Source organism: Balaenoptera acutorostrata, chromosome 15 (genome assembly GCF_949987535.1).
Source record: "Balaenoptera acutorostrata chromosome 15, mBalAcu1.1, whole genome shotgun sequence".
Lineage (NCBI taxonomy): Eukaryota > Metazoa > Chordata > Mammalia > Artiodactyla > Balaenopteridae > Balaenoptera > Balaenoptera acutorostrata.
Window position 1 is genome coordinate 3,092,399 of NC_080078.1, and position 23,409 is coordinate 3,115,807.

The following is a 23,409-nucleotide window of genomic DNA, read 5'->3' on the forward strand; positions in this document are numbered from 1 at the left end:
ACAGCCTCCGGGCGGCTGTCGTGGTGTGTCACGGTCTTGTGATGAGTGAGGGGACTGCCCGCCCCTCATTTCATCGGGAACCCACGGCAGCCGGTTACAGAGCGTGTCGACCTGCTGGGGTCACCTTGTATCCAAGGTCTTTTCATCAGCTATACTGCTTCAGACACTCAAATTATCGGTTATCAAGAGGATGGTGCACGGGAATTCCCTGGCGGTCCAGTGATTAGGACTCGGTGCTTTCACTGCCGAGGGTGCAGGTTCAGTCCCTGGTGGGGGAACTAAGATCCCACAAGCCGCGCAGTGTGGCCAAAAACCAAAAAGAAAGAAAAAAGAGGATGGTTCATATAGAACTGAGCAATGTTATGAGAAAAGCCGTCCATTTTAAAATGACCAGTGGGAGACTTATCCCTGTTGATTGGAATCAGCACGTGTACAAACCACTTCTTCCTGGAAGGGCGTCCTCTCAAAGCGCACTGGGTGCAAATGAGTGATGTTTCTACCAAGTAAGGATAAGTAGGTCCCCCTCTCGCTACTTTAGGGAAAGTTCTGTTTGTAGAACTGGGACCAGCTGACTCGGGGCACCTATCCGGACTGAATTAGAGACAAGGACAGACTCCTATCTGCCCTTTGTCTGAGTACCAGAATATGTTACCTTCAGAGATGTACCTGGATGCAGTTTCCAAAAGTACAGGTTACCTTTCCTTTTAGATCAGCATCTCCTGGCTGGACTGGGAGACCACTTGAATGTTACCTGCAGTATGTTCGCAAATCTTCTGTGACAGCAGGTGAACTCAGGGAATATCTTTATAGAGAGTTTGCTTGAAAACTTGGTCATTTCAGATTCACAGAGTGTTATTTCCTCAGACACACAGTTAATTTTTTTTTTCCATTTGGATTCAACTTACTAAAACACTTGTTTTTCTCTAGAAAGGCAGACGTAGCTAGAAATTTGTCCTGCCTTTTTTTTCCCCCGCAGAGGTATCTACAGTCAGAAGCTTCTTAGAAAGGAAATCATATTGATCAACGAAGTTGATTCTGCCTTCTTGACTCTCCCGTCAGGTCTTATTGGCAAGACTGGGGTGTTCATTTGATGGCTTGGTTGTCAGCCTAATGGATATAAATATGCTCCTTGTCATGTAGAGTGTCAATTTTCAGACCTAATTAACCCTAGAAATGTTTGGTGTCAGAGGAATTAAAAGTCACACTCATACATAATGTTGCCAAAACATTAAAACAACTTTCCTTGGAATGTGTATATATACTATATTTCTTTAAAGTTATAATCAATCTCCTAAAATCCTTTTTAGAAAACTGGTGTCATATAAATTATAAATAATTAACATTGTTCCCATTGAACCAGGGGCTTCTTTTTGAGTCAGCATAGGTGCCTAACTAGAAAAATATTTGTATTGATGTTCGACTGTACTGATGCAGTTGAGTAACAGTAATGTCATCATTATTTCTAAATGTTAAAAAATAAATATGTTCTGTAACATGTTTAAGTGAACAGAAGGTGAAGGTTTGAGGAGGTCCATTTTCCCAACATGAGTTAGAGTAGATATTTTATTTATATACACATGTATAAAATATATATATAAATATACATATCTGTACTCAATAATCTATGAGATATCTTTTAAACTCAATATTTTTCAGTGAGATTATAAGATGTAGGATGTATGGGGCTTCTTAATTACAACTTTGCTTTCTTTGAAGACATTTTAATTGTGCAATAAAATTCTGGTGCAGACTTGAGGGTGAAGACATGCAATTAAAAGGATCTCTTTTTCACCCTGTTCCATCCCAGCTTCTGGCGTGGCCAGCCGATGTCCCCGAGGCCGTCACTGTCGTCACCATTGCTCCAGATTTCCATGGAGTCCACCATGGGTACATAACGAACTTGAAGAAGTTTACTGCTTACTTCACATCAGTTCTGTGTTTCACCACTCCGGGGGACGGGCCTCCAAGCACGCCTCAGCTCATACGGACACATGAAGACAGTGAGTACTCCTTTCCAAGTGTCTTATCAATAGCCTTTAGTCAGTTGTCAAAGAGGTTTGGGCCACTGTCGTATCCAGCACAGGGCAAGAGCAAAGGTGGGTCACTAGCAAACTCCATGTTCTCAGTGTGTTCACAGTCTGCTCGCCCTGGAGAGATAAGTCATTGAAAGTAGTAACAATGTTTGGCAGAGGTGGTCTGTGGAGTATGGAAGGAAGCCTGGCTAGAGGAAGGAGCTGTGAGGACAAGAGGGACAGTCCAGTACCAGCTGTACAGTCAGCCTTTGGTCTTGTCTTGCTAGACTTCTCTTCACTCAGATTTCAACTTCCAATCCCCTTACCTTCTTCTTGAATCTCCCCTTAAAGCCTCCCAGCCCATGTCTTCCCTGACCTTCCCCAGGGGAATCTCACCTGCGCCTCTCTAAGACCCTGGACTTTCCATTGTCTCCAGCTGGTCAATTCAGATCAGCTGCTTCTCTGCTCCTGGGCCAACTGATGCTTCTGGAAAACATTTTCTGAGAAAATGATCACAGATGTGCACAAAGATTTATATGCAATGAGGTTAATTACAATTATTAGTAATTGGAAAAAAAATGAAAAACATTCAAATGTTCCAAAGGGGGATAATTTAAAAACTATGGAATGACAATATACTAAATATTTTGTAGTTATTAAAAAAAAGTTTTGTGAGGAAACGGTCTTGATCTAATGTTACGTGGAAAAAAAAACAGTATACAAAACTATATGAGTTACAAATTTTATACAGATACACTTGTATAAGACCATATTAGCTGAGAAAAGACCTTGAAGGAAATATATCACAATTCCGACAGTTGTTATCTCCATGTGACATGATTATGGGTATCTTTTACTATTTTCTTCTTATTTCTCTGCATATTCTCCTTGCGACAATGAGTATGTACTCTTTTATAAGGAGAATTAAAACTTAAATAAGTTGAAAAGGGCTGCCACTTGTCTCTCCTCCAGCTTCCTCCTCTCCCATCTCAGCTGGGCTCTGGCTGTGGTCCGACCTTCTGTACTTATCTCTGCTCGGTGCTGTCATCCACTGCTCCGCTCTGCCCTGCCCCCTGAGACCCAGCTTCACTGTCCTCCCAGCAGATGACATTTACAGAGGTCAAGGCCGTGCAGGATGAGCTTCCTCGCTTTCCCCCTTCCGTCTGAGTTTCCCTATGTTCTCACTCTTGGTCCTCTTCCCTCCTCTCTCAGAGGATGAAGACTCTGACCTTTCCTCAGCCCACAAATATGCTCAGGTCTCCCTCACCCAGAAGTGCCAACTCCCTGACCGTGCTGCCCACTGAGTCACCCAGCTCTCAGTATAAACGATTACTCTGACTCCTAACCTCTCCCGTTCCCCATAACCCATAGCCACCTGGCTTTCACTCCACTACTCTGCTGTAACTGCCTTGAATTGACTCAAGGTCTGTGTCAAAGTAGTGACACGGGAAGAATAGAAATGGATTTCTTGACCCTCTGAGACCACTGATATTCCTTCCATTAAAAAGATAAAAAGTAACTCTGCCACTATTAACTGATCCCTGATGTTCTTCCCATACTCTGACTTTGATCTGCTACCTGCTTTTTGTTTAACTGAAATTTTATTGAGATAGTTATAGATTCACATGAACTTGTAAGAAATAATACTAAGATCCCATGTACACTTTACCCAGTTTCCCTCAATGGTAACACTTGCAAAAGTATAGTACATCACAACCAGGATATTTACATTGATGCAACCCATCAGTCCAATTTAGATCTCTGCAGTTTTATTTGTTCTCATGTGTGCGTGTGTGCGCGCGCACGCATGCGCATGCATGCGTGTATGTGTGTTTAGTTCTATGCAACTTATCACATGTATAGATTTGTGTATCTACCATCACAATCAAGATACTGCATGGTTCCAATACCACAAAGATTCTTGTTTTATAGGCATATCCATGTCCTACCCTTTCTTCCTTTCTAATCTATATGTCCTTTATTTCTTTTTCTTGCCATGTTGCAATGGCTAGAATTTCTAGTACTATGTTGAATAAGGGTGGTGAGAGCAGACATTCTTGCCTTGTTCTTGATCTTAGAGAGAAAACATTTGGTCTTCCACTGTTAAGTATGATATTTCTTATAGCTGTTCTTTATCAAGTTTAGGTAATTTCCCTCTGATATTAACTTGCTGAGAGTTTTTGTCATGAATAAATGTTGAATTTTTTCAATTGCTTTTACAGCATCAATTGATATGACCGTATCATTTTACTGTTTAGTTTGTTAATTGATAAAGTGGATTGATTTTCAAATGTTGAACAAAGCTTGCATGCTTGGAATAAATCCCACTTGGTCATGGTATATAATTATTGTCCACGTTGTGGGATTCAGTTTGCTAATACCTTATGGAAGATGTTTTACATCTAAGTTCATGAGAGATATTGGTCTGAAATTTTACTTTACTGTATTTATCGTCTTTGTCTGGTTTTGGTATCAGCATAATACTGGCCTCATAAAATAAGTTCGTACTCTTCTGTTTTCTGGAAGAGGTTGTGTAAAATTGGTATTAATTCTTCTTTAAATGTTTGGTAGAATTTTTCAGTGAAATCCTCTGTTCCTGGAGAGTTCTTTTTTGAGAGTTTTTAAATTATAAATTCAGTTTCTTTAATGGTTCTAGTACTGTTCAGTCGTCTATTTCATTTTGGCAGTTTGTGATTTTCAAGGAATCAATCCACTAAGTTGTTGAATTTCTGAGTGTAAAGTTGTTGGTAGTACTTCCTTATTGTTTTTCTAGTGGCTGCAAAATATGTAGTCATATTCCCTATTTCATTCTTTCTTCTGTTTTTTTGTGGAGGTTTTTGGTCATTCTTCCTAGAAATTTATCAATTTTATTGATTTTTTTGAAGAACCGCTATCTTGTTTCATTAATTTTTCTCTATCGTTTTCTTATTTTCAATTTCATGGATTTCTGCTCTTATTATTTCCTTCCTTCTGCTTGATTTGGGTTTATTTTGCTTTTCTGTTTTTAATTTCTTGGGGTAAGCACTTAGATCATTGATTTGAGGTCTGTCCTCATTTCTGATGTAAGCACTTAGTGTTATAAATTTTCCTCTTCACACTGCTCTAGCTGCATACCACATATTTTGATATGTTCTGTTTCATCTTCACTGAGCTCTATATATTTTTATTTCCTTTGAGACTTCCTCTTTGACCCATGGATGATTTAGAAGTGTGCCACTTAATTTCCATGTGTTGGAGATGTTCCTGTTGTCTTTCTGCCACTGACTTCTAGCTTGGCTCCATTACAGTCAAAGAACACACTTTGCATAATTTCACTTCTTTTAAATTTATTGAGGTTTGTTTTATGGCCCAGAATATGATCAATCTCAGTTAAGGTTTCATGAGTTCTTGAAAATATAATGTGTATTGTGCTTTGGAATCTGCCTTATAATTATACACTTTATATAGCCCTCATCAGATTTTAGGATTAAAGGAGACAGTTGGTCAGATTGTAGCCTTCTCTCTTTTAAAAAAAATATTAAGGCTACCTCATCAAGTTCTGTGTGTACTGGGCCTGTCATAATTACAGGGGATTCATTCATCCATCTATCCAACATACAAACATGTATATGTACTTCCATCCCGAGGTTTGTAGAATACCTATTATGTGAGAGGTAGCCAGCTGCGTGTGGAAGGGGGAGCAGAGATAAGTAAGCACAGCCTCTGCCTTTAGAGCTCCCAGCCTAATCAGATCTGAGGTGGACAGGACTGAGGTCAGTGCCGCTGAGGAAGGAGGTCGTTAGCAGTGGCTGTGGCAGCCCAGTGAGGAGTGACAGAAAATACCTGGGAGAGTCAGGTCGGTCTTGTGGAGGAGCTGAGAACTGAGGTCAGCCCTGATGGATGAGCTTTTGATGCCGAGAATGGTTGAGAAGAAATAGAACCCGTAAAGGCAGAGAGAGTAGAAGAGAGTGTGAGAGGGTATGAGGTATTTAGCTCAGCTTCAGTGTAGCCTGTGGGGGTGGGGGTGACCCTAGAGAACAAGTTGGGAGCCGACCCAGAAGGGTCTCAACTGCTAAGTTAAGATGCTTGGACAGAGATAGTCTAGGCATTGGGGAACCACAGAGGGATTTCCCTTAGGGCTATGACTTGAGTGTTTCAACAGCTCTGTCTGGAGGTTTTGTGATGATGGGCTAGAGATAAAGGTGATGCAGTCTGGGAAGAAGGCAAATAATTATGTGCACCTCTACACCAGCGGTGGAGCCAGCAGTAGGGGAGACGCTAGAGGCATGTCACAGAGAAATGGGGGCTGGTTAGACTTAGGGGGTGGGAAGAAGGGGTTCTCCGGGATCACTCCACATACTTCGGCGTAGGTGACGGGGCAGATGGTGATGCCCGTGAGTGAAGGGTGGGAAACGGGTCCAGGGTTAGGACGCTGGGTTTAGTCGGATCACACCCACATGGAGGCAGGTGTGGCCAATGGGCAGCAGAGAGTCTGAAGACGTAGATTTGGGAGCCCTAGCAATTAGCGATCGTGACCTTATTTTCCGAGCAAAATAATTGAGGGAATATAATTGAGCACGTGGTCTAACCACAGATGGAAATATCTGAAATCAGTGCCATCCACCTAAGTGGATGCAGTCGCTTTGGGAATCAGGCGGGCGTAAGAGAAACGGGAGACTCACTGGGCTCTGGCACAGTCGTGTGCGGGGAGGCTGGTCCGGGGACAGTGCAGGGGGTGGCGAGCAGAGGGGCCTCTGGAAGAAGAAGGGAAGCTCTGCTTGCTCGGAGGGTCCGTGCTCCACTCCTCTGTAGGAAAACACAGCCTAACAGCTTTACGTTTGCAAGCGGGGTGGGAGGGGAGAGTCCCCATAACTAAGGAAGGTGGTAGTGAATTCTAGGAGCGGCTGTCAAGCACCCCTCATGGCTCTTCATCATTTGGACCTTTTCCTCTCTTTCATTATTGAAAGACGAGGCCAGGGCCGCATCTCAGCTCCAGCCACAGCCAGGTCCAACTGGATATCAGGTTTTACTTTCCAGAGGACATTTGTTAAAAATAAAAAGTGGCAAAAGCAGGGAACTTCTTCAGATAAATGAGAGAAGACTCCTGGCTGAATTCTTTACTAGAAAAGCCCTACTGTTGCCAGTTAAACAGACAGACACAAACTATGGGGAAACATCCCATAATGCTGTGCAGCCAGGAAACAGAACCTTAAAGGCAGCCAGGCCCACCATTAGTAAGGAAAAGAGAAATTAGGAATGTCTTGGGAATTGAGAACAATGGCAGTGATGTCATCTTTTTAGAATTTTCTAACTGAGCCACCATTCTGTTGATAGGCAGGGAGCCTGTTCATCCTACTTAGAAAGATAGAGCATCCTTGTAAATAGGGACGATCTCACTGACACGGGGGAGGTAGGGCTGCTGTCAGCTCTGGGGGGGCGGCCTTTAAAAGAGGACGTGTGACTCTGGGTGCTGGAGAAATGGCCCCCATCGCTCTGTAGTGACAGCGCGGATAGCGCCATGGTTGGGTCCACACCCGGCTGGCCTCCTCCTCCAAAGCTCTGAGGAAATAAGAACTTGGGGCCAGGGTGGGGGCAGCGGGAGGCACAGTAGAGAGGAAACAGAATATAAATTCAAGCCTAGACATTGCCAGCTGGTTCCAGCAGAGCTAGAGGACAAGAATATTTGGGAAGGAATCCAGGAAGCAGAAACACTGAGAATAGAAAAGGAACAAAAAGCTTTCTTTGCTGCTCTATCAGTTGAAAAAAGAACAAGTCATTTCAAAAATCCATCAGAATGTCTTTCTGGAAACTCAAAATTGGGGGAGGATGAGATGGTCTTGACAGCCGTTCTATTTTACCATGTTCCACACTCAAAGAGTGAAATGTGGGCTTCCCCGGTGGCGCGGTGGTTAAGAATCCACCTTCCAATGCAGGGGACACGGGTTTGAGCCCTGGCCCGGGAAGATCCCACATGCCGCGGAGCAACTAAGCCCGTGTGCCACAACTGCTGAGCCCCCGGACAGCCCTGCGGTCCCTCCAGAGCAAGCAGGAGGCCCCCGTGCCAGGCCCAGCTCTGGGCTTGGTGACTCTGCATCCTCGGGCAGTTACTTCACTGCCCTGGGCCTGGCGTTGAATTTCACGGCCGCAAAGTCGGGGAGGGATCCGAGCAGATTCGCAATGTCCCTCCGGCTCTGAGAATCCGTGATCTTGGATCTGTTGAACTCCTGTTGTGGCCTCTCAGGCCTTTTCTCTCTGGTGCTCTTCAAAGTGACAGCAAGCTCATCTTAGAAATGGTTTTATATTCTGATGGTACTATAATGTACAACTGGTAACAATAGCAGCCAACGTCGATCAGCATTTTTGTGGTGCCAGGACACGCTAGGCGCTTCCGTGTTTTATTCCATTTCCTCTCACGATTACCTTGCAGAGTGAGTTATTTTTATTTGCCCTATTTCACAGATGAGCAAACTAAGGCTTAGAGAGCTTAAGTAACGCACAGCCAGCAAGCAGAGGGGCCAGGCTTGAACCCCACTGAGCCCAGTGTTAAATCGCAGCTCCGCCACCCTGCCCTCCTGCACTAGGAGGGGCTACGGTCAGGGAAACTCCAGGGAAACATGCCGTTTTGCTGGAAATTTCTCGCACCCGCCCTGCCCCTGGGGCCCCTGGGGAGAGTAAGGGTGCAGCCTGGAATTCTGGATCTGCAGCCAGGTGTGGCCGGGACTGCCTCCGGGCCAGGGCTCCCGGCTCTGTCCCCACACAAGCCAGACACATGACACGGCTGCAGAGGCCTCTGGGGACGCCGGTGCACGCGGTTGCTTTCAGGATCCAGCCACCTGGTTGTTCCAATTAGATCAGATCAGGGGAAAGACAGAGAAGGGATTGTGTCTACCTCTCCTGCCGCCGGTCTCTGCAGTTCTTGGCGAGGCCGGCATGAGGCCGAGTGAGATAATCTATGTGACCGTAGCCGGGTCACCTTCAACACCTCGGACGCCCTGTCCCTTCTGGGTTTTCTCTGACACTTCCCGCGGGCTCTGGCCCAGCTCCCTGCCCCCTTCCACAGTGAGAACGTTCCACACAAATCTGACCAGAGAGTATTGGGCTATCGTGCTAACAGGTGTCTTTGTGTTTAATTGCTAGAACCGGGACCTGTGGGACACCTGAGTTTCACGGAGATCCTGGACACGTCTCTCAAGGTCAGCTGGCAGGAGCCCCTGGAGAAAAACGGCATCGTTACAGGTAAGGGTCTCCGTCTTCAGGTAGAGGAGGAACACGTTTGCCCCAACACAGAGCGATGGACCCAGCCCCAAACACGGCGGCTGGCAGCGCACGGGTGCCTGCGGCCCCTGCAGGGTGACTGGCCGCGGGGCCGAGGGCAGAGGGCTCGCCCCCCCCCCCCAGGCGGTGCCACCGAGAGCCCCTCCCGGCTGGGCTGCAGCCTCGGAGTTTGGAGGTTTGGTCTCCTCGCCGTATCCGAACACGCCTCTGGCGCCTCCGATCAGCCGGAATCCGTGCTTCTGGTGCGCCTCTCGTGGGCCTTTCTCTACCTTAGTTCTCACGGCAACTCGGTGAGGCGACTGCTGAGATTACGACCGTTTCACAGCTGAGGAGACTGAGGCTCAGGCGGGTGGGGCGACCTTTCCTCGGCAGCTGTGCCCTGGGCGCCTGCATGTGCGGGAAACGCTGCCGCCACCGCCGCGCGGCGGCCCCGGTGCCCCGGCCTGCGAGTGGCCAGGCCACGCCTGTCGCCTGCCCCCGATGCCAGTGCCAGGCCGCCGGCCCCCTCGGGACCCTCGGGGGACCTCGGGGTGAGCAGCGCCCGGGAGCCAGGGGCGCGGGGCTGGGCGCCGGCCGCCTCTCCTCTCCTGCGGCGGGGTCTCTGGGGAACAGTTCACCTTTGTAGGGCTTTTCATGATTTTTTGTTGTAGAAGAGTTTTCTGAAAGACCTTTCAGGTTAAAGCTGAATTTAAATCTTAGTTTGGGGAAAATGCAGACTTGATAAAATCCGCACGGGCTTCCGCCTCAGGGGAAGCTGGGGAGGACCGCGTCCCAGCGGGTTCAGGGCTCCCCTCGCAGACCCCTTCCCCTCCCCACACACGGGCATCGAGACACCCTCACGGGGCTGCGGGCGACCCCGGCGCTGCCTGGCGTGGTCTGCCCCGGGTGGCCCTTTCCATTCAGCAGACGGCACTTGGAACGGCCCGCCGGCCGCGAAGCGTTCTCACGGCGCGGGCCCCCTGCTCTGGCAGCCCTCTCTGGGCACCTCACGTCCGTCCGCCGGTGAGCCCGCGGGAGCCGGAGCTGTGCTGCCCCTCAGCGAGTGGCCAGGAGGTCCAGCCGACCACCGAAGCCCCTGGGGTCCCTCGTGAGCCCCGTGGCCCAGGAAGCGTGCTCGCGCCGGCTCCGCGGTCAAGAAGACTGTCCGGGAGTGAGCCGCGTGGACCAGGAGCGATCGGCTGTCCCCGGCCTGGCCGCAGGGTCAGGGTCCCCTTCCTCCCGCCCTGTGTCCTGGGTGGCGGCACCCCCCGCGTGCAGGCCCCCCCTGCGTGCAGCCCCCCCCCCCCACCGCGTGCCGGCTCTTGTTTAGTTTCCGAACAGCCAGGCAAGGTGTGTCTCATGACCCCGTCTGAGACCTTGGGCGCTCATGTCCCAGGGTCACGCGGCCAGCAGGTGGCCAAGCCAGGGCAGGGATGCCGCGTCCTCTCCTCCACATCATCAGCCCCCGGACGCGGGTCCGACCCACGCTCCTCACCCCAGCCCAGGGCGTGCCTGTCTCGGGGCCTTGCTCTCGGTGACTCGCTGGATTCCTCGGCGTGCCGCCGGCCAGAGACACACCTGACCATTCTGCTTACCAGGTGGTCAGGTGCAAACAACTTAGTGAGTATTTCTATCCTAGCACCTTAATAGCCATTTGAAAAGAGAAGACACATTAATTGAAAGAAAAGAATATTTGCATTTCCTTCTCAAATAACCAGTTAGTTCCTGAGGGGACGTGTGCACCCCCAGGTACTGCCCAGCTTCTCCAACTTGGAATCAGAGCGGACCTGCCTCCCGAATCTCCTGTTCCGCGTCGGTTTTCACATTGTTCCTGTGTCCTTATCACAGCAACCACCAGAAACTCAGCTTTGCAAAGACGGGGTGCATCCAAAGGAGTGCGGTGCGCTCTGATCCGGAATTGTGACGCGCTCAAGCTGGAGGGTTGCGGAGTCCCACAGACACAGGCGGAGGGCCGGCCCCACTGTCTCCCTGCAGCGCCCCGGGGGACCATGTTCCTACACTAAATGCCCCCTTTCTCTCCCGTTACTCAGAAAACCTCCCGGCGTCAGCCCCGCCCACTACTTACCTGCTGGGTGCCCTCTACTCACCTGGACTCGACCAGACCCCCTCACAGCGTGGAGTCCTCGGGTCCAGGTGGTACCTGAGAACTGATGCCGCTTCTAACCCTCACTGTTAAATAAAGTAAATTTATGAATTTAGTTCTGCCCTCAAGAAGCTGATGTTTTGAAATACCCACTTTAAATAATGTTAAGCCCAGGAATGGGGAAAAGTCACTATTGAAACTGGACCTCAAAACCCCAATCTGCTGCACATTCTGAGGTCTTCTTGGTAGAGGATTGCAGTGCTGAGTATGTAATGAAGAAGCCCTCCTGTGGCCAGGAACGGAAGGAATTAAACCAGGTGGGTGCAGGGGTGGAGGAGGGAGGTTGCAGGCAGCAGGATGTCACCTTAAGGTACACAAAGGGAGGAAAAACAGACTAGTGAGAGGGAACGCAAACCCAGAAGCACCGAATGCTTAGCAGGAGGCTACCACTTGGAAGAAAATGGCTTTCTAGCTCAGGCCCCTTGGGGACCATCTGTGGCTGAATTAGAGTGAATTAGAGCCGTACCTACTGCTGATTTCAGAGGGGGCTGAGGTGGGGAGAGGCAGACCATTCGCCTCCGTCAGCTCAGCCTTTAGGATTCACCTAAGTGTGCTGCGTTTCAGAAAGCTGGCCAGGACCCCTTGGTGGGCAGACCCCCCAGGCCGGCCGCCAGGCCTTGCCCCCTCGCAGACGCACCCTCAGCCCCACCCTGCCCTTTGGGAGCACTGAGGTCTCCCCTCCAGTTTCCAGTCTTGAAGGAGACCCCCGGGCGTCATCGCCCGAGTGGAGCGACATCCCCAGGCTGAGCGGCGGGCACCAGAACTCCCGATTGATGGTCACCCGTCGCACCAGCTAATAGAGCTTAATGAACCCAATTTCGTGTTTTATTAAACAAATACCTGTAGTTACAGGCAACAGCTATTGTTTATTGTGGAACTCGGCCTTCGCGGCTCGGGCTTTTCAGAGCCGGGTCGCCCTGGCCCTGGGCTGGGAGCGAGTCCGCGGTGGCAGCTCCGAGGGTCTGGGTCGGAGCTGCAGGCAGACGCTCCGCTCTCCTCTCTCGGGGCCGCGTTGTCCCACCTCGTCTGGCCTGTGCTGTCGCCTTTGCCGCCCACCCTGTAAGACGGGCTGCGGGCGAAGAGGGCCTCCCCAGAGGCGGGAGCCCGGCGGTGGTGTCCCTGCAGTCACCTGCTGCCACCTGCCAGGGACCCCTGCCCTCCGTGGGGCTCGCCCTGCCCTGGACGCTCTGCCCGGGCACGCAGGGCGGCGCTCCCCAGGTTGACTTGGTTTCCCGTGGGGCACGCCGGCAGCACCCCAGAGGCCTTTTGCAGGCTGGAGGGAGAGAATTTTACCAAGTACAGCAAAAGAAAAACCGTACTTGTGGGCACACCTGGCCTCCAAAAGCCTCTTTCAGGAAACGTCCACAGGGCGCCAGCGACCGTCCCTCTGAAGCCGCTCCATCAACGCCGGAGGCGCTCCATCAACGCCAGAGGTGCAGAATCAACGCCGGAGGCGCTCCATCAACGCCGGAGGCGCTCCATCAACGCCAGAGGCGCTCCATCAACGCCGGAGGCGCTCCATCAACGCCAGAGGTGCAGAATCAACGCCGGAGGCGCTCCATCAACGCCGGAGGCGCTCCATCAACGCCAGAGGCGCTCCATCAACGCCGGAGGCGCTCCATCAACGCCAGCCGGCACCATGACGTCGGTCCCGCGTGCGGGCCGCTCTGGCGCAGTCGGCCCTCGGGAAACTGGGTGCCGGGAGCTTCCCTGTGCCGCCGGAAGGAGAGGCGAGCGGCAGGGGCGCCGGGCGCCCGCGCGAGCTGCCCGCGAGTGCTCCCTGTGAATTCCAGCGTCCTCTTCTCTCCCTGCGGGAGCTCTGGTCTCTGAGGGCCGGGATGTGGGCAGACAGCTTGGGATTGGATGCACCGCCCTCTCGCAGAGAGTTCACGTCGGATCCACACAGAATTAGTTCTGAAGCTCCTCCGGTCGCTGGTCTCAGCTGGGCAGCTGTTTGGAGCAGGTAGGGCGCCAGCTGGAGGCCCCCACTTCCTGCACCGGAGCCAGAAGGACGCTCACGGCCAGGAGCGCCCGCTCGGGGCCTTGCCCACCGCGCGCCCCCGCGTGGCCCCTCTGTGCGCGGCCTCCAGGCCGCCTCCCTCTCGCTGCTGGCGTTTGTCACAGCCTTTCCTGCGCACACGAGCGTCCTCAGTTGCCCGCTTGGCGGTGTTTGTCACAGCCTTTCCTGCGCACACGAGCGTCCTCAGTTGCCCGCTTGGCGGCGTTTGTCACAGCCTTTCCTGCGCACACGAGCGTCCTCAGTTGCCCGCTTGGTGGTGTTTGTATCCACAGCGGCAGCACACTGGACTGTCAGTCCTGATGCCGGGAGATCCTAGTAATTCTCTTCTGCTAAAGGTGCTGGAATTGCTGTGCTTGGGCTCCAGGTTGCCATGCAGAACAAAAGGCTATATTTTAGTAAATCTTGATGAAGAACAGCTTTTAAACAAATAAAATTGTCCGACAGACAAGGTTGTAACATGAACCACATACGTAACAGCAAGCGTGTATAACAACATTACGACAGCCTTCTCCTCCTGCGTGTTCAGGGAAGACCCTGAGTGTCACCACTCCACGTAGAGGTTTATCAGGCTAACCCACCAAGGCCAGGGCTGGCTTCCAGGTTTACCTGTGCACGGCAAGACTTCCGAGGGAGGGTCGTGTGGAAGGAGGCCCCGTGGGGGATGCAGAGCCTGGGCCGTTTCTCGCCAGCTCAGGAGACTCTGGTGGCCCTGGCTTCCTCCTCTGTGAGGCAGGGGTCGTGACGGCTCCAGCCTCAGAGCTCTGCCACGAGGCTGAGTGAATTAATGCAGGTGAAGTGCTCAGAGCACCACAGGAACATCATAAATACTCCATGGATTTGAAGTTATTCATCCTCACTGCCGTGAAGGTTTCCCTTTTTTTAATTGTACAATCAGTTCCAAAAATCTGAACTGGCAAAAAAGACAGAACGGGTTGATTTTAGGGCATCGTGGTGTTCGTGCCGGCCCACTGAGAATGCGGGAAGCCAGAGGTCAGGACGGTCCCTGGGAGGAGGGAGGGTCTAAGGTCCGGAGTCGGGAGATGGCGCGTGGCTAGCCCCCCGAGAGGCAGCCGGAGCCGCGGGCCTAGTGGGCTTTAGCGGTCCCCGCGGGCCAGGAGCGCAGCTAGGGGCTTCCGACGTGTGGTAGGGCCCCCCGCTTCCTCCACTGCCGGGTGCCCCGTCCGGCCCACCCTAGCACAGGAGCCCCCCAGCACACAGAGGTCGCCAGGCTGTGGGGCAGCAGACGGGCAGCGGCTTCTGACACTAAAATTTTATTGTTTTCAAAACACTGACGTCCCGAGACGCTCTTCTCTAAATCCTTGTTTACCCGCGAGTGCGAGTTTCTCACTCTGTTTATTGCTTTCATCAGAGTGAGAGGAACGAGAAGACGCCTCCCAGTGCTTTTGTCTCCCCAGTTTATCGGCCGGGAAGACGGAAGAACAAGCATTTTCAGCGCTCTGCCTTTGGCCCTGGGAGCGCCCTCCGTCACCACCTCCCTCTTTAGGAGACACTCTTAAATGTTCTCTAATCACATAAGCCCCCTCCAAGGGGGCTGACCCAGGGGCTGGCAGGGTCTTTTTTCGCTGAGCCCCAAACTGCCATGGCTGAATAAATTGTGATCATGAGGCCCCGCCGGACGATCCGAGTACAGAGGAGATCAGATGTTGCTCGGAAAACAGGCTCGAAGGGGAAGGCAGAGCTGGAAGCGACGCTCGTGCCCTGGGGGAGAGAAACTTTAAGGCAAAGAGTGTTTTATCCATCATTTTGTAAAGGGAAAAGTGGCAGCGTTTCCACAAATTAGTTGCAAGCCGGGAGCGAGCTGCTGATTTAGGGTACCATGTAATGAAAATATGAGCCTCTAAACATGGAAATACGGACGAAGCGCGTCTGCCATTTGACGAGAGAAGGTTGCACCGAGCGCCGCAGGCTGCCAGTCCTCCCTCGGCCCCTCCGTCCACGCGCCGGGGACCGAGCTTGCCGAGATCCCAGCCCCGTCCTCCTGCCGCCCCTGTGGGGCCAGCGGCCGGATGGAGGGGCCCAGCCCGGGGTCTCGTCTCCGTGGGCTGTGGACGCACAGTGGACCTCAGTGGGCCCGGCTGAGCTCCCTGCCGTTGCTCAGATCCTCCGAGAGAACGCGGTGGCCCAGCCCCTGTCCCCGGGACTCCGGGACTAACCCTGTGCCCTCGCTTGCCTTCCAGGCTACCAGATCTCCTGGGAGGTGTACGGGAAGAGCGACTCGCGGCTGGAGCTCACTCTCAACAGCTCGACGCACGAGTATAAGATCCAAGGGCTGTCCTCTCTCACCACCTACACCATCGACGTGGCGGCCCTCACCGCCGTGGGCGCTGGCCCGGCCACCTCATCCACCATCTCTTCTGGGGTGCCCCCAGGTCAGTGCGCTCCGGCCCTGGCGTCCCTGCTGCCGCGTTTCCCTGGGCCGTTTCTCACGCTCGGAGTTGATGGGCATCTTTTGTGCAGAAGTCCCTGGGGGCCTTTAAAAGAGGGGTGTCAGCTCCTGGCTCGGATGGTCGGGGGTCAAGGAACATTACAGTTAAAACCACCAGGAAGCACAAAACTGTATTCACTCAACACAACAGTGAAAACGTGGGTTTGAGGGAAGCAGTGAGGAGAAGGTGGGTGGGGAGAGAAGGTACAGAGGGGGAGGAGAGCGGGGATGGGGCGTGAAGGGTGAAGAGTGCATCCGCACACGGCACGGCCGAGGTGACCCTGCTCTCGGGCTTTCTGGAAGTCAGAGTGTCCTCCTGAACGTTCACCCTCATCCAGCTTTGGAAATTGCACTCAACTTTTTCTCTCCAAAGTTTATGTTTAAAATGAAAGTGTTTTTCCAGGGAATTCACAGAATACATGTGGGTGTGAGAGGATGTCATGGGGCCATCAGTTCAGTTCTGTAATTAAAGCCAGAGGTCTCTGGCTCTTTAAAAATGTCAGTTGGCCTCGTTCTGGTCTTTGAGAAAAGCACAACGGCTTTGTTCATCAGGCCCCGAGAGGCTGAAGCCAGCATTTACCCCCATAGCGCCCTCCACACCCAGTTAGGGTTTTGTAACCTAATTATTTTCTTGGAAGCCTGGTGCAGGGGACCTGAAGAGAATACAAAACAAATAAAATGTATACAGTTTTTAAAACTCCCCAGAAGAATAAGTGCCTCTCCGCACAGGGACCGTGTTTCGTGGGAAGCCGTGGAGTGGCAGAGAAGGAGGGAGTTTTTCCTGTCCTCTGAGCACTGTGACCCCATGGGGCACTTCCTACCTTCCTGGCCGTCAGGGGACCTTGAGCCCCCAGCGTCCCGAAGCAAGGCTTTCTGTCTACTGATAAGCAGTCAGCACTGCCCTGCCCCTCAGGCAGTGGTTCTAATGCTGTCGCGAGCATCAGAATCATGAGGCTTTCCCCCCAGATCCGTGCTGGGCCCGCTCCCGCATGGCCGACCCCTGGGTCTGGGGTGAGGCTGGAGAGCTTGCAGTGGGACAAGCCCCAGGTGGTACCCGCGCTGCTGGTCGGGGACCGCACTGGAGGCAATCCGATGTTTTTTTTTAAGATATTTTCAAAATACATGTATCCTTTCTCAAGAAAGAAGTCTTTGGCTTCCAGAGAGATTCATTTATTGTACGTGGACAGCCAGCTCCCAAAGCACACATTTAAAATGTTGTTAGTACTTTAACAGCTAGTGATGATGAGATGATGACAGCCCATGATCCGACCTGTTAGACTCGGCTGACGCACAGCGACCGGGGTGGCGCTGGGGGCACGTCCCTGTGCGTGACCAGGTCGTTCCCTGGACGGTTTGGACAGCGTCCAGCCGGGGCTGGGAAGTGGGCGAGCTGACCTCACCTCCGCCCCCAGCGTGACTGTGACCAGCTCCGCCCTGGACGCAGAGAAGCGCTGGAGGGGACACGGGCCCGGCTGTGCCGAGTGAACCTGATACCCGGGCTCGGGGGAGCCCGCGGGGCTGCTGTTGCTTCCCTGACGGTTCGGGACACCTGTAGCCGGGGGTCCGTCCTGGGGCAGGCCGCGCAGAATCACGTGATGACGATCGCTTTGGGGGCTGTGTCCCGTTTGCCGTGCTTAAAGTTTACATCCATCAGTGACTGAAGAGCCAGCTGAAGAATCCAGAGAGCTGAGAAATATGCAAAGAAGAGTCACTTGTCCTTCGATTTAAATATCTTCCTCTTCAAATTCATTAGACGTGATGTGGAAAGGACCCTTGAGAGCCTAGCGACGCTGCCTGTGCAAATACTGAATCGATCACCAAAGAGGTCTTACTGTCCCTGCGCGAGACCTGGTCTTAAATACCCCAAACACGGGCGAGTTCGGAAGCTGTTCCTCAGATACGGCGCGGCCTGAGAGCCTTTCTGCTGTGCGCATTGCATCTTTTTCGCCTTCATTTCATCCTGCTGTCTTTCTCTAGAGTTTTTGTGTCACCCGATAACGTAAGAGCTCTCATTTTGAACTCACAGTATCTCACTTCTGAGTGGGACAGGCTCCTTGGGGAGAGTGGGCCACCTGCCCAAGGGCCTGTGTTCAGCAAGGAGGCTTAGCCGCAGGCAGCCTGAGGGGGGGAGCCTCGTGCAGAACCCACCCGCCCCTCGTTTAGCTACCAGAGCAACTGAGCGCCGGCAGAGCGGGAAGAGTTCTGCGCTCTCACCTGAATCCAGTTGTCTTGGAAACCAGAGCCAGGAAGCCTACGGCTCAGGACCTGCACACCTCCCCACGTCAAGCTGCCTGGAGACGCACGGGGTGCACGCTCCCCCCGCCTCTTTCGAAGGCATCAAGGTCATTGTCAGAGGGAGGAGGGACAGTCGGTCCTTTGGGTTCTTTGAGGATCCTGGAAGAACTACCTTCGTCCATCCTTTCTTCACTCAACAAGGTCTACTGATCACCTGCTGTTCAGGGAGACGACGGGTGAGACATGCCCCGACCTTCATGGTTTGTCATCTGGGAGCCACGTTCACAGGTCTCCAGTGACACGGCACGTGGCCTGGAGCCTCACGGGCCACCCCGTTGGAGTGGCAGTCATGCTGCGAGCACATCCCTGGAAATTTGTGCTTCTCACCTTCGTGGTTGTGAAAACAAACCCTGTTCTGATATTAAGGCATTTTGGAACTGTTTACTTGCTGACATGTTGCTACCTCTCCTAAGCTGTGACAGAATTTAAATCTCCACCTTTCCCCTCTCATTTATCCCCAGAGCTCCCTGGTGCCCCGTCCAACCTGGTCATTTCCAACATCAGCCCTCGCTCAGCCACCCTGCAGTTCCGACCCGGCTACGATGGGAAGACGTCCATCTCCAGGTGGATCGTGGAGGGACAGGTACGGTCTCCTTGAAGCCGAGAGTTGCAGTTGCCACAGAGTAACACTGGGGCCTGAAGTTGAGAGACGGTTGACTGATGCCTTTGCAGAGTGATGAATCCGTAGCTGGAGCTGCCTCTGGGTGGTTTGGGAGGTGGCGATGTTTGGAAGAGGAGAACCAGAGACTGGAGGCGGCTGGGATGCCGGGGTTAGGGTGTGGGAAGACAGGGGGAAACGGGATGTTAGGCTGGGCTCTTACTGGAGGGTGGAAGAGGTGATCATGGGGTGAACAGTCAAGTTGTGGTTCAATATATAGTAAGTTCCCCCAATCTGATGGCGTCGTTGGTTGAGATTCTTCTTTTAATTCTATATCACCATTAGCTACCGAACAGACTAAGAGGATTGTTTGGTACAACTTTTCTCTCAGATGAATGAATGAATATGCATTTACTCAGCAATGTTTGTAGAGCGTGTTTATTTCCAGGCACTATTCTAGGCACAAGGGGCACAGTGGTAAACAAAAACAGACAAAGTCTGTGCCGTAAAGGAGGAGAGTCCTCTCTCAGGAGAAGGACCCTCAGGTTGCTGGGAGAGGAACATGCACTTTACCTGTGAGGACGGCAGGGGTGTCGGATGGCTGGAGTGAGGGGGTGTAGGGAAGAGCCGGGGGCAGGTCACGGGGATCCTGAGGGTCGACCTTAGGGAGAAGTTTGCCTCTGACTCAAACCACGATAGCAAGATAGCAAGCCCACAGGGCTCGTGCGTCAGAGGGAGGGTCACAGGGCCCTCGGTGAATCCCACCCACCCAGAAGCGCCTTGTTCTAAGAGCCGAGAAAACAGATGAAGAGCTGCATGACGGGGGTGGTAACGTTTCCAAACAGTTATTGTCTGTAGCAAAACCCTCGTGATTTTCGTGACTGTGCTTGTGCTCTATCGCAAGACAATTCGCTCTTGGAAATTGGCCATAAATCAGGGCACAAATTCCATCTACATCTTCGAAACTTTCATTAAGCAACTGTTTCCAGAAACCTCTGCAGGATTCTGACCATGGGAGCCAGCTAGTTGGAACTGATCAATCAGTGGGGCTGGAACAATTATTTACGTAGAAAAAAATCACCGTATGCCCCTACTTCCCATCAAACTGAAAAAATAAACCCCCTGGAAACGAAAACCAAAAGAATAAAAGCGAACTTTAAAACGCATCGAAGAAAATCAAGGAGAAAAATTGTGGTATCTCCTGGAAACCAATCCTGGCGTCTCAGAGTCTGCCAGATGGAGCCGGGCGAGTGCTTGGAGGGACACAGGAGCCGAGAGTCTGTCCTTGGTGTCACTGGACAGCAGTACAGCTGGGCACGGTGAACGCCAAGGACACAAACTCCGAGGGCTTCCGAGTGGGAGTCAGGCCAGGCGGGGCCACAGGGGTGGAGACGCCCACCCCTCCGTGCCTCACCTCGAGGTCTGCGTCTTGTGCTTCCAGAGCCAGACCTGGGAGCGTCCACACTCCTTCTGCCGGGGTTCTGTTCGCCAGGACAGTCACGGGCTCCAGGCAGCCGCAGGGGGTCTGGGAAGGGTCCTTCCGTCTGTCTGTCCGAGGAGAGGAAGTGATGGGGGAACACATAGCGCTCCTCTCCACACTACGTTTGCTTCGTGCTTCTGTCCCACAACTGATCTATTTATATTTTTAATCTAAAACATTTTAAACATACCCAAAAGGAAGCGGCATGATCTAATGAGCTCCCACACACCCATCACCCAGGTTCGTCTCTTCTCTTACCTAGATCCATCTAGTCCTACTTTTTATTGTTGCTGGAGTGTTTGGGGTTTTTTTTTTTCAATTAAAAAAAATTTTACTGAAGTATCGTTTATTCATACGATTACATTATTTTCAATCGTAAAACATAGTGATTCAATATTTTTATAGATTATACTCCATTTAAAGTTATTACAAAATATTGGTTATATTCACTGTGCTATACATTAAATCCTTATATCTTATTTATTTCATGCCTATTAGTTTGCACCTTTTCTTTTTAAATTGAAGTATAGTTGCTGTACAATATCATATAAGTTACAGGTGTACAGTATGGTCATTCACAGTCTTTAAAGGTTGTCCTCCATTTATAGTTATTATAAAATATTGGCTCTCTTCCCCGTGTGGAACAACACATCCTGTGGCTTAGTTTGTGCCTCGTACTCCCCCGCCCCGTATGCCCCCCCTTCCCTCTCTCCACTGGTGACCACTGCGTATCTCAGACCACACGTCATTTTATTCCCACGTATTCAGCCCTGAATAGGCACAAATTTCACAGCACAACGTCGAGCAGGAGAAGCCAGACGTGTGATTGGAGTCCCACAGGTACAGAGTCCCAGAGGAGAAAACAGGATCTTCGGTGTTAGAGCACTGGTCCCCTCTGGGGTCTTGTACGGGAAGGCTCTGGAATGTTGTTAGGAATGTTGTCTCTCCGTCTGGATCTGGGTTGCACACGTGTTCTCATCCTGTGCACTTGTCTTCCTTCGATAACTTTACGTTAAACTATGGATGCTTTTTCTCATAATGAGAATGCCATTATCACACCTGACAAAATTAATAAACAATCCTCAATATCATCTAATAATCAGCACACATTCAAATTTCCCCAGATTTTCCAAAAACGTCTTTTTACTGTGGCTTTGATGAGAACAGGGTCCACACAAAGTTCACATTATGCATTTGGTTGTCATGCCTCTTAAATCATTTTTTTTTTAATTTTAACAGCTTTTTCAAGGTATAGTTGGCATATAATAAACTTGACATTTCTAGAGTATACGGTTTGTTAAGTTTGGACCCAGATGTGCATGTCTGTATGCCTGTAAGGCCCGCGCCACAGTCTAGATAGCGAGCGAGCCCATCGCCCCCAGAAGCTCCCTTGCGCCCTGTGCAATCCTCCCTAGCCCCCCTCAAGCCCGCCCTATCCCCGCCCACCACTCAGCTGCCTTCTGCCGCTAGAGATGATGCCCTTCTCACCCAGAGCCCCTTCTGTTCCCCTGCCACCGCCTTGTTACAAACCCCAGTCCCCTGTCCCGTGGAATGCCCTCCGTCGGAGAAGTCCCATCTGCATCCTTGTAGCGTCACTTCACGTGTCCCCCTGCCCCCGTGTTTCCTGTAAACAGGAAGTTCATTCTAAAACCTCCATTGGATCGTTCTCACCTTGTCGTGGTCACTGTGGTGGAGAGTAATTCCTGGGCGGGGCTGGGGGCTTCATACGGCAGCCCATCAGGACACGTGGGGTCTCAGGGTCCCACTCTAGGGGACGTAGGGACACTGCACAATCGGTGCAGTCTGGTCCCTGCCTTGTCCTCCCATCAGCTTTGTATCCAGTGGTCTCACCCATCGGTGACCTTTGCCTGAATTCAGTATTATCTTCAGATACTCAAAATGGCAACTTTCTATCAGTCTTTCCGCACTGAGTAGCTGGAACTCTGAGAAGGAGCACTTCCCTCCTCCCTCAGGTCAGGTCGTTGCCCTGAACACAGGACGGCAGGGCATTGCAGAGTGAGGAACCGCTTCCCAATCACGCCCAACGTTAACAGGTTTTTCTTTCTTCCTTTTCTGCCCTGCTCTCTCTTTTCCTGAGTGTCAGTAGGACAGGACAGGTTTTTTGTGTATTTGGTCTGTTTCAGTCACCTACAGTCATCCTTTTTGAACCTAACACTGACCCGTCTTGGCTAGTGGACAACCCTTCATGTTCTAGGTGTTTTGACTTCACGATAACTGATCTTGGATGATTTCCTCGCTTCCTGATGCAGGGGGGATTTCCCGGGAGCATCTTGTGCCTTCGAGCGCCAAGCTCAAGCTCAAATTGACCCGCTGCTACCTGGTTTCGTTTAGTGTCAGATCGTATTTAAAGGCCATAATCTGGGCACTAAGGGGAGGGGGGAGGGTGCTCGTTGCTGCCGACTGGTCATTGTTTCTAGACTTTTCCAGCGGATAGAGGGAGGAAACGCATATTTTTGGAAACATCGTGAGTTCGTACTGATATTTCCAATTCAAATTTAAGCTTACTTAACTTTGAATTTATGTTTTCAGTAACTTTTATACTAAAAGTGTGCTTTCTAGAAATATTAACAAAATTACTTATTTTCTTTATCCTATTATTCTATAAAGAGTTTCAAAATTGCAATATCCACGATACTGCTAACGAGCCTGCTGAATGCAACTTATTTGTCCTTAGACCGTATTACACTGTGGATGTACAGTCAAAATACTGAGTCTAAATTCTTCTCTGTGTGTTTTCTATCACCAACCTAATACAGATTAGCTTCATCCATTTCAGTGTCTTTGTTTTGTTCTTTTGCTTCAATTTTTAGAGATTGCTTTCTTTAAATATCATTTTTACTTTTTAAAAAACTGTTCAAACATTTAAAATTTAATTTATTTTTGGGCACGTAACTCATTTGCATGATCTCAAAGCCAAAACTACTAGTTATATTCAGGGAAGCTTGTGTTCATCTTTCTCCCTTTACTCTGTTGCCTCTCTCCCCAGAAGCCGCACAGTAGGTTTCTGGCTGGTCCTCTTTTGTCTTTTGCAGTGTTAGCGATATACGTACCCATGTCCCCCTTCCGTATGTGGAAGGTGCTTTGCTTTCTTCAGTTGAGGACATGTGAGCATCACGTGCCTGGCGTGTGCTCTTCCCTTG

General features: G+C 51.2%; 1 protein-coding gene across 9 annotated transcripts in view; it reads left to right on the forward strand.

Moving 5' to 3' along the window:
* The window catches only part of SDK1 (sidekick cell adhesion molecule 1), an 838,709-nt gene that overhangs the window by 684,276 nt on the left and 131,024 nt on the right, over window positions 1–23,409 (forward strand). For all 9 annotated transcript variants that reach the window (XM_057528493.1, XM_057528492.1, XM_057528494.1 and 6 more), the window contains 4 exons: window positions 1,808–2,000; window positions 9,129–9,227; window positions 15,628–15,819; window positions 18,632–18,753. In XM_057528493.1, the coding sequence (XP_057384476.1) occupies window positions 1,808–2,000; window positions 9,129–9,227; window positions 15,628–15,819; window positions 18,632–18,753 (606 nt within the window). The remainder of the gene's footprint in view (window positions 1–1,807; window positions 2,001–9,128; window positions 9,228–15,627; window positions 15,820–18,631; window positions 18,754–23,409) is intronic.